At 36.8% G+C, this 11,512-nt stretch overlaps 1 protein-coding gene across 1 annotated transcript; it reads left to right on the forward strand.

The window, feature by feature from the left end:
- The first annotated feature begins 778 nt into the window (after positions 1–778).
- Positions 779–11,135, forward strand: CCR6 (C-C motif chemokine receptor 6). Its single transcript, XM_077811817.1, has 4 exons — positions 779–832; positions 6,014–6,109; positions 8,540–8,614; positions 9,295–11,135. The coding sequence occupies exons 3-4, from the start codon at positions 8,606–8,608 to the stop codon at positions 10,378–10,380; spliced, it is 1,095 nt and encodes a 364-aa protein (XP_077667943.1). The 5' UTR covers positions 779–832; positions 6,014–6,109; positions 8,540–8,605; the 3' UTR covers positions 10,381–11,135.
- Positions 11,136–11,512: the final 377 nt, after the last annotated feature.

Raw genomic sequence — 11,512 nt, forward strand, 5'->3', positions numbered from 1 at the left:
AGTAAAAAAAAAAAGAATTTGAGCAATCAGAATAAAAGGCAGCAAGTAGGTGGTGGGAGGGCTATTTTGGGTGATGAGAAAAATGTGAGAGTGACTGATGGAGAAAAGGGAGGGAAAAGACTGAAAGAGGAAGGAATGGGATGGAGGGAGAGAGAAAGATGGGAAAACTATGCACTATAGAAAAATAAGTTTGAGAGGGAAACAGAATAAGGAGATGGACAGAGGAAAAAGGTAAAAATATATCTGAGAGAAAGTACAGTGACAATATGTGTTAACTTGCATATAATAAACTAAATATGACTGTGTATTATTTAAATTCTGTGCTCTTAAGGAATGACAGGGAGCCCAGAGCCTGTGATGGGTGCCATGTTGTGTATATCTATTTTATAAATCAATATATGTCAATCTAAGTGTAAATGAATTCAAAACATGGGATGGTACAAAGTGGATGACACGTGCTGAAGTTTTCCTAGAGTTGCAAAAAAAAACCCAGGATCATCCCAGATTAAGCCTGTGGGTTTCATCTGCATAACATGGACAGTATTTTTCTTACCTTTTATTTTCTCTTGGTTCAGTTCGTGGTGGCAGACAGCTCACCGGTGGTGAGATTTGACAAACCACAATAACCATATTAGCAAAATGAGAGTAAGTTTCCTTTTGAGCTGAAATATAAGACTGTGTAGGTGCTTCATTTGCATAGCATGCAGATTTTTAGTAAGATGTCTTAAAAAGAAAAAAACCCCTCTCCTTACAACACTTTGAAGAAGTCTGGTGTCTGCTGGAATGGCTGTCTGGACTTAATAAATGGGTCAAAAGAAGATGTGCAGTGGTGGTAAGTCAGACTAGCTACCTTAGCCAGTTAAAATTGAGTTAATTCTTCATTTTCAAAGTCTCCTTTTATTGCTGCTAATTGTGTCTATTACAGACTAAAAGTAAAAGCTACACTTTTTAATTAGGGAATATTAGAATACAGAAAAGAATCAGCAATGCTTTGTATAGTGTCCAAGCTGAACATCTGATCAGTCGACTTAGTGGGCAATAACCATCCCTCTTATTTTAACTAAATGTGTTTAGGGCTCAGATTGTAAATCTGTTATCTTCTCAAATAAATGTGTTAGTCTCTAAGATGCCACAAGTCCTCCTTTTCTTTTTGTGAATACAGACTAACACGGCTGCTACTCTGAAACTTTTCTTCTTCTGACTTCTTATCTCCACCACTGTCACCGATTCCTTGTGTGGCTTTGGGAAAGTCATGGAACTACTGTGGGTCTGTTTTTCTGTTCGTAGCACAGTGATGATGATAATACTTAATTACCTCTCAAGGTAGTTATATCATTGCTTTGTAAATGCTTAGAATGTCGGCCAGCACCTCAAAGGGATGATTAAGCCCATTACTAGCAGAATTCTTCATTTGGAAGTGAGCATCTGGACTGAAAACTAGCACATTTATTGAATTATGTATCCAGTTTAGAAGAATATAAATCATTACCATAGCCTGCTTACTTTACTCATTTGAGTAATCCCACTGAAGCTGATCAGACTACTCATACCAGTGAGGTGAGCTGGAGTTGGCTTTGTGTAATGAAGTCAGCTCTGAAAGAATTACAATCACCTTTTCATTCCCAAAGCTGTCAAAAGTTTTCTCATGGCAAGAAAGAAACGTTAAAGGCCCTGATCCTGCAGTGCACTCTGTGAGCCAGGTGTCTGCCTGGGTGTGGCTCATGGCAGGACTGAGGCCAAATTTTAATGTGGAAAGCAAGATTGTTATGAATCTAGGGATCTGCTTTAGCTATTAAGAGAAACTGCTTTTCTCTTTAGTAAGTTCCTTGAAGACATGCTATCACCCATAATAAAGACATGGTATAAATAACTGTCTGTAACTCCGTTTACAAATGCCTTGTAACAGGCAACAGAATTTCTTATTCAGGATTTTTAAAATATTTTATAATAATTTATTAGAAATAATTTCTATCAGCATTATGAAAACATTTGCACATGCTCCTTTTATGTAAAGTGTTAGTGAGTGAGGAGGTTATATGCTATAGTTTGATACTTCAGAAGCAAAATAATTTGAAATAAAACTAGTATTTATACCTCCAGAACAGTCCAGAAACCGCATTATAAGCCTGATCCAAAGTCCACTGAAATTACTGAAAGACTTCTATTGACTTCAGTGAATTTTGGATCAGACCCTTTGGAAATGCAAGTATTCACTAGACAGCAAAACAGAATAAACAATCTAAAGAAAAAGTATTAGCAAATCAGATCTTAAGGAAAAGCTTTTTTTTAACCAAGCTGCATAATTTTTTGATTGTAATAACTGCAGGTTTCATTTGTTCTTAATGAAACAAGTTCAACAGCTGTTAAAACAGGCTTTTGGGGACCTAATTTACTTACAAGATTGTGAGATTTTAATGATGAGTGCATTTTTATACATCATAAAACAAATACATTATACAGAGTAGATTGTTGTATCTACAATTTATTTTTGTTTGCAACAAAACAAACACACAAAACAAAAATGAAATATGCTCAGCTCATGAGTTCTATCTACCACACCATTAACAGGTGCTTAAGTACTATTCCTCGTCAGACACTGGACAGTATCTCACTCCATCCACCCCTCTTCAAAAGCCAGATGAAACAAATGGGCCCTGACGCATGCCATGAAAGTCACTAAAACAGGCTATTTCAGAGCCCTGGAGCCCTTCTGAATTCTGTTCGCCTGTTAGCCACCTTCTCTGTTATATCAAGGGTGAACTCACATCAGTACCTATACCGACCACAACTGTGGCAGTGTTTCAAAGCAAGAGAGACCGTCACTCAGCTGGACTGGCTCTCGATCATTTAGGGCTATATCATTTAAAACCAGCATTGTTAAACCTATCTGTGAGCTCACAAGTAATCAGTGCAGATACCATTACACAGGCGTTATGTGCTTTCTGAAGGACACTGTACTTACAAACCAAGCAGCCATCTTCTGCACCAGGTTGCAGCTTACAAACGGTTTTAAGATGTAGTCTCATGTGAAGGGCACTGCAGTGATCTAACCTGGAAGTGACAAAGGCATGGATAGTGGGAGCACGCTTCCATACAGTTACAGCTGTCAAGCCAGGCATAGATGGTAAAATACCTTTGGAACCGCTGCTCCCACCCGATTTTCTAACTGCAGCTGTTGGCCTAACAAAGCCCTATGTTATAAGCTCAGGTGACTAAAGGCAATTGAACTTAGAAGCAGATATTATCTCTGCCATTTTTTGCAGTTGTTTCTCCCAGCCTACCAACATCACCTCTGTCTTGGCTGAGCCTCAATCCAGACATCTTTCTCTCTTCCATGCCTCAATCTCCACTAGACACTGGGTCAGTCTCTCAACTGTTTTATGACTTTAATAATCTGCCACAGGCCTATCCAAATGGAACTTTGGGTTAGGCAATACAGTGACAAGCATCTAAATTCATCCCCAAAATGATTCCATTGAAGAGTCAAATCACAAACTAATTTCACCCCTTTTTTGTTCAACATGCATATTCACACACCAAAAACTGAAGGAAATTTTTTATTAGGTCTGTCAATTAATCGCAGTTAACTCACACAATTAACTCAAAAATTAATTGTGATTAAAAAATTAATCGCGATTAATCACACTTATAACAACAGAATACCAATTGAAATTTATTAAATATTTTTGAATGTTCTTCTACATTTTCAATATTGATTTCAATTACAACACAGAATACAAAGTGCACAGTGCTCACTTTATATTATTATTTTGATTACAAATATATGCACTGCAAAAATAATAAACAAAAGAAATAGTATGTTTCAATTCACCTCATACAAGTACTGAAGTGCAATCTCTTTATCGTGAAAGTGTAACTTACAAATGCAAATTTTTTTTGGTTACATAACTGCACTCAGAAACAAAACAGGGTAAATTTTAGAGCCTACAAGTCCACTCAGTCCTACTTATTATTCTGCCAATTGCTAAGACAAACAAGTTTGTTTACGTTTACGGGACATACTGCTGCCTGCTTCTTATTTACAGTGTCACCTAAAAGTGAGAACAAGCGTTTGCATGGCACTTTTGTAGCCAGTGTTGCAAGGTATTTACATGCTAAATATGTTAAACATTCATGTGTCCTCTGGAATGGTGGTTGAAGCATTAAGGAACATATGAAACTTTATTGCATCTGGCACATAAATATCTTGTGACATCGGCTACAACAATGCCATGTAAATGCTTGTTCTCGTTTTCAGGTGACATTGTAAACAAAAAGCGGGCAGCATTATCTCCTGCAAACGTAAACAAATTTGCTTGTCTGAGCAATTGGCTGAACAAAAAGTAGGACTGAGAGGACTTGTAGGCTCTAAAGTTTTACATTGTTTTGTTTTTGAATGTAGTTATTTTTTGTACATAATTCTACATTTGTAAGTTCAACTTTCATGATAGATTGCACTGCTGTACTTGTGTTAGGTGAATTGAAAAATACTATTTTTTATTTTTAGAGTGCATTTATAATAAAAAATAAATATAAAGTCAGTACTGTATACTTTGTATTCTGTGTTGTAATTGAAATTAATATATTTGAAAATGTAGTAAACATCCAAAAATATTTAAAATAAATGGTATTCTATTGTTTAACAGCATGATTAATCGCCATTAATTTTTTTAAGTGCTTGACAGCCCTATTTTTTATCAGTAATAATGAAAATGTGTGTGTGCATATATAGGGGAAAAACTCTATTTCACTTGAAGGCTAATAAGAGAGTATTTGTGCTTATTTGTGTCAGTAATGTTAGCAAAGGATTGGATTCTATCACATAATTCCATTCAGGGCCTTTCATGCTGATATATGGAGAAAGGGACCTTAGAAACAGATCTAAGATAGTAACTGTAAATTATTATTGACTTTTGACATAATAGTTTGACCAGTTATTTAATGTTTGAAACCATGCAATGTGTTTGATTCTGTGGGTATGTCCTGTAGAGAGCAGCCTGGCATCTATAAAATTATTCCAGTCAAAGAAAATCAGGTAGGGAACCAATTTTATTGCTGTATGTTCAACTTCCAAAAAGAACTGTCACACCCAATATCTAGCATTTCTCCAAGATCTAGCCTCCGATTGATTTAAACAAAATTTGTAAGGCCCACTGAAACAGCGTCATCTGGTGACATCCAATAATATTACAAACTATGACAACTTTACACTCAGGACATTGAGTAAATCATTCATATTTGAGCGATTTATTTTTTGTTTAATTTCGTGTTACTGCAAACATTTGAATGAACATAAATGAATAATAAAATGCATGGAAATAAACACGGATATTATCCAGAATTCATACGACATAAAATCAAATCCTTCCAAGGCTAATTAGAACAAATGTTAACATTGTGCCTGAGCTATGACTATATAACTAGCAAAAGTGTGCACAAGAATAGGCGACAAAGATTTTCCTGTTTTGTCTGTGCAAGTGCACATTTTGCTTGAGTACAATTCAGGTACATCATTTGGAAAATTTAGAACCCAATATATAGTAAGATCTTGTGTACTTCAGAACATAATTACTGCTCAGTTAAGTAACTAAGGTGGGCCCTGATCCTACAAACACTTTGATGTGTTTAACTTTATAGCCACTGCCAGTAACTCCATTGACTTCAGTTGGCCTCTCTGATGCATAAAGTTAAGCGCTTATTTGCTTAATTTTTTGCAGGATAGAGGCCATAATTCATGATATGTTCCAAGCACAATAAAACCATTTAATTAGATACAAGCCTATTCTCCATAGTTCCAATGCTAATAGGACCATTTAATCAAAACTATCAAAATTTTAATAGTGTCTAATGCCTGAACGAGTAACATCCAGTTCTGTCATCTACAATACACATACGGTTGAATCTCTGCCCTTACATGCACAACAGATTATTGTTGTTGCAAGTTAGGAGGAAGTGGTGATCATTTGAATTTAACCCGTACTTATAATAATGCTGCTATTTCTTGTTTCTCGAGTTCCTAATATTCAAGTGCATTTTTACTGAAGTTGAGAGTGAACCCACCAGAACAGAATACGTACTTCCTCTTTGCCTGGCGAATTTTTCTGTATTGGTGAGTAATAAAATAAAACAAGGCTGTGCAAATATTTGAAAGGGAGTCTGACCAAATCTGTTTAATCCATGCATCTGCAAAGTGTAAGAAGTGGAGCTATGATGATTTTTAGTAATATTTGGAGGTTACTTTCTGATTTAATTGAAGTATCTGAAATCTTCTTATCTTATCTTCCTTACCCATGCTTATCATTTATCCACCCCATAAGACTCTTCTGTCTATATTGTTATAATTCCAGGTTATTCACTTGTTTACCTTTGCATCACATTAGTACTTTTGACAACTCATGTATTCGTTGATAGTGAAATGAAATATACTGAGGTACATGCACTGGAAAAATGGCATGTTGCTGGGTTTGTATTACATATAGCGTATAGACAGTGTGTGTGTGTGTGTGTGTGTGTATATATATATAGAAGCACTATTAAAGAACTTATGTTTTTAGTGGATCAATATGAAAATGTACCCCTAATAATTACTTAATACAGTATAGAAAAATAGAGCCAGAAGCAGGCACGCTAACCAATTACTATTATTAGTAACAAATTTTTGGTCTGAATTAGCTCCTATTGTAGTCAGCATGAAGTGTGGCAAGCCTTCGGACTCAGGATTAAATACTGCAGTCCTTATTCACCCCATTTAAAATGGGGCTTAAATTCTGTATCCTCACCAAACTGACAGAATTTACTTTTTATAATTTATGAGAGTTTTTCAAGTAAATCTGTTAATTCATTTGAGTTATAAACTTTTTTATATCACCACTTCTGATTTTTTGCTGCGGAGGGAGGGCTGAATCTAATCTTTAGGGCCTTGGAGTTTGAGAATTGAGAACAGACTCACTTGCAGATTATTCCAAAATCTAAGGCATGGGTTATTTTTTTAAATTGATGTGTATGGTCTGTAAATACTTTGAGCCATAACTATTTCTATTTACACTGCATGCAATTTTTCAATTTATTTGTTGTTAAATGCATTTTACAACAACTACTGTGGCAAATAATTGATTTCACAATGATTCATTGTGACAGAGTGTGTGGTTTTAATATATAATTGCAAGGTAAATCACCGCGGGAGAAACTGACAGAGATAGCATTGTCTTACATCTAGTTAATTCAAGGCTTCATTGGCTGAACTATAAGCAAGGACTCAGGTACAGCCTGTCTCCTGCATCTTGGTAAAACCATAGGAAGGAGCAGCTGTCCTGCATGCGAGTGCTGATAGCTTACAACAAACAAGAAAATCAGCTGGGACAATGGAGATTAGACAGTGGACAAATGACAATGGCTGGATGGAGACAGAAAGTGCCTACTCAAGACTTAAAGGAGCAGATAGAGACTGTCCGAGGGTCTTGAGAGTGGAGCTGGCCAGGAAGCAGAGTTGGGGAAACAGTGGAGCCTGTTTAACAATCACATCCGCTTGGTTTGAAACTTTATACTTCCAAGAAAGAGCTTTAAATAGTATTCAAGCTTCCTCCACCAGGTGCTCAAATCTCTTCAGGCTTCCAGGCTACTGCAGCTTCACAACTAAAACTTTGAGAAGCAGGCAAAGGAAGTTGGAGCACTGGTTCAAGCTTTCTCTAATGGGCGTGCCAAGTCTGAAACGGAGAAGACCATCTCCTCAGTCTCACACACAGACTAGCCTCTCTCTCCAGCCCCTTCACAAATGCGTCTGCAGTCCCCACAGCTCCATATGCAAAATTTTTTAAACCCAAATAATTCCTATACAAAAGAGTTTGTTAAATTAGAGTTAAGGTTGAGTGTGTGTGTTTCCTCACAACAATGCAAATACTGAAAAGCAAAGAAATCATAAGTTAAGGCAGAATTCACACAACTAATACCAGTCTCCAAGTGTTAGTCCACTACCGCTCTTCCTCACCAACACAAACACACTCAATTTCAGTTCAAAGGCACTATCACCTTCAACTACAGTTGACCAGAGAACAATTCTGTTTCATGGCAACTTGCTGAGATGTTGAAATTAGTTTTTGTTCTGAATTGGCATGAAAGCAAAACCTTTCAAACATTTTCACAAACATCAAGGGAGAGTGCATGGGTAGGGCTCTGGCCTGTGGTGGGGGAGACCCCAGCTTCAAGTCTCTGCTCCCCCTGATTCACAGCAGAGTTTTTTTCCTCCCAGATCACTCTGAATCTGGCAGAGCAGGAACTTGAACCTGAGTCTCCTACACCACAGGCCAATGCCCTAACCACCAGACTCCAGAATACTGTATCAGACTCACTTTACCCTGCCTCAAAAAATTTCCTACCTTTTTTCAATGAAGATTTCATCAAAACTGGAACATCTCAATGAAAACAATATATTTTGATGAATTTTGTTAGTCTTGGTTTTCTCTGTTGCTGCATATTTCTTGTTTTGCTCTCTTGACACTTCCTGTTTTGCTCTCCTGATCCAATCCACTTCCCTCCTGCACAGGGACTCTGAGGACACCAGAACTGTCCTCACCATTTCTTTTCTCATCAGAGGAAGCACATCACGAAAATGAATGGGGTAAGCAGTGTATTAGTGAAGTGTATTGATATACCAATGAAACAATTGATTTGGAAGTGGGAGTTCTATGACGTACTGGACAAATTGTCATGACCTTGGGACTGATTGGCTAATAAGAGTTATTTGTGATGATGTGATGTTTCATAGACTGTGTTGTCGCTGGATATCCTGCTGAAATTTTTGTACGGAGTTCTGTGCACTATTCCAGAAGATTATTGCCACCTCTTACAGTTCAGTTACAATTTTATTACACTCATTAGTCACCATATTTCCAGAAACTCAACAAACAATACTCCAAGGAGCACAGCACTAATTTGAATGCTAGAAAGAATGCTGATATTTCATTGGCTCTCAGTAATATTGCTAAAGCGCAAGAAAAACAACAAATACACTATGCTAGAAGAAAGACTTGTAAATATGGGAAAACAACATTCAAGATTAGGGACTGTGTTATGTAAATGGTGGAGTCTTTTTAACTTGAAGTCTTTAAACCATGATTTGAGGACTTCAGTAACTCAGCCAGTAGTTAGGAGTCTATTACAGGAGTGGGTGGATGTATCTAAAAGCAGAATTGGATCCTTTATGTCTCATACCATCAATTCTCCATTGTTTACGCAATAGAGAGAACTTGCAGAAATGAGCACTAATGTTTACGCTAACTGGCTGTATTGTTTTTGCAGGTAGAACCCAACTACACAGAATATCCAGACTATACATTTGATTATGATAAAATTACATCACCATGTGACAAGGGGGAAGTCAGAAACTTCACAAAAGTATTTTTGCCAATTGCATACTCAATTATATGTGTCTTGGGCTTAGTGGGTAACATCTTTGTAGTGATGACCTTTGCTTTATATAAAAAAACCAAGTCTATGACTGATATATACCTCTTCAACATGGCCATAGCAGACATATTGTTTGTTCTCACTCTTCCATTCTGGGCAGTAAATTATGCTGCTGAAAAATGGATCTTTGGTGACTTCATATGCAAAATTACCAGAGGTATTTATGCAATCAACTTCAATTGTGGTATGCTGCTCTTGGCCTTTATCAGTATGGACCGATACATTGCTATTGTACAGGCAACAAAGTCATTTAAACTTCGGGCTAGAACGCTAGCATACAGTAGACTGATCTGTTTGGTTGTATGGGTATCGTCAATTTTAATTTCCAGTTCCACTTTCATATTCAGTCAAAGCTACAGCCATTCCGTCAATGAAACAGAAAAGATTTGTGAACACAGATCCAATTCAGAGACCAAAGGCACTGTGTTGAAATTATTGCTGCTGGGTATGCAACTTGCATTTGGATTTTTTATCCCTCTGCTGTTTATGGTATTTTGCTATGCATTCATTGTCAAAACCTTGGTGAAAGCTCAGAATTCCAAAAGAAACAAAGCAATATGTCTGATTATATTAATTGTCATTGTTTTCCTGGTTTGTCAAGTACCATATAACATGGTTCTTCTTGTGACTGCCATAAATATGGGTAAATTAAATAAAAAGTGTGATAGTGAAAAGCAAATAGCCTTTGCAAAGTACATTACAGAAACCCTGGCCTTCTTCCATTGTTGTTTGAACCCAGTGCTCTACGCATTTATTGGGGTGAAATTTAGAAGTTACTTTGTGAATATGATGAAGGATCTGTGGTGCCTGAGATACAAGAAATACAAGACCAAGAGTTCAAGGATAAGTTCTGATACCTATCACTCAAGACAGACAAGTGAAATTATGAGTGACAATGTGTCATCCTTTACTATGTAATATGAATTCAACATTATTACGAAGGAGCTTTGATTATATTCATCCAACAATCCAAACCAATCTCATTATTCATGTCACAGCCAGTGATTTTGACTTTCCGACACCCTAAATAGTAGTTTCTATGATCTGCAGCTCCCTCCATCAAAACAATTAACACAAACAGAAGAATGACACGACTATGGAAAACTCATATTAATCACTGTGTAGCTAATGTTTATGCTGTTTTCAAATACAGGCACTTAAAATTCTCCAGGGAGCTAAATTTATCAAGCAACTTCCTTGATTCTAATGAAAAATTGCAAATTTGTTTTGAACATTGCCTTTGTATTTTGGTTTTAAAACAGGGCTCAACTCAGCTATCTCATATCATAACAACAATTTTAACAGAATAACAACAGTTTTAAAAGAATCAGAGAGGCAAATTCACCACCAACCCAACTCCATTTATACTTATGTTATTATTAATTATTTATATTGCAGTAATGTCTCAAGGTCCTGACTAAGACTGGGACCCCTTTGTGCTAGCATTGTACGTACACATAGTAAGAGGCAGTCCCCGCACCAACGAGCTTGCATTCTGAATAGCCAAGACAGAGAATGAGAAGGGACATGATCAAGCTCACATGGTAGGGCTGTGGAAGAATGGTCTCCTGAGTCCCCGTGCAGTGCAGTGCCCTAACTACTGACTGCTGCCTCCCTATATAGTTGTGCCTTCTTATGTCAGCACTGAATTGTCCAGACCAATACTAGCATGGCTACTGAAGGGAATAGTTTGTTTTTTTAAAACTACACACTGAAAGGTTTGGGAACATCTCCTCAGTTTTTATCATCTGTGGAACAGAAAATAAGGTTTATTTGAGAAGAGATATTTTCCTGATTTGGCAGTGGAACTTCAGGTTTTCGACTCCTCCGAAACTGACCATTTTGTAAATTTCTCCTTGCCAATGGCCAAAACACCACTCTGAATATTTTTCTGTTTGCTTTATTAAATGAAATTTTAAATTCACATGAGTGATTTCTGTTTTTCAATGAAGATGGCCTAACAGGGCAGTATTTGGCTCACTTGATACTCTGGTATTTTATTTTATTTTATTTTATTTTATTGGACAAACGACATGGAGAAAAATCTTGA

This window comes from Eretmochelys imbricata, chromosome 3 (assembly GCF_965152235.1).
Source record: "Eretmochelys imbricata isolate rEreImb1 chromosome 3, rEreImb1.hap1, whole genome shotgun sequence".
Classification (NCBI taxonomy): Eukaryota; Metazoa; Chordata; order Testudines; family Cheloniidae; genus Eretmochelys; species Eretmochelys imbricata.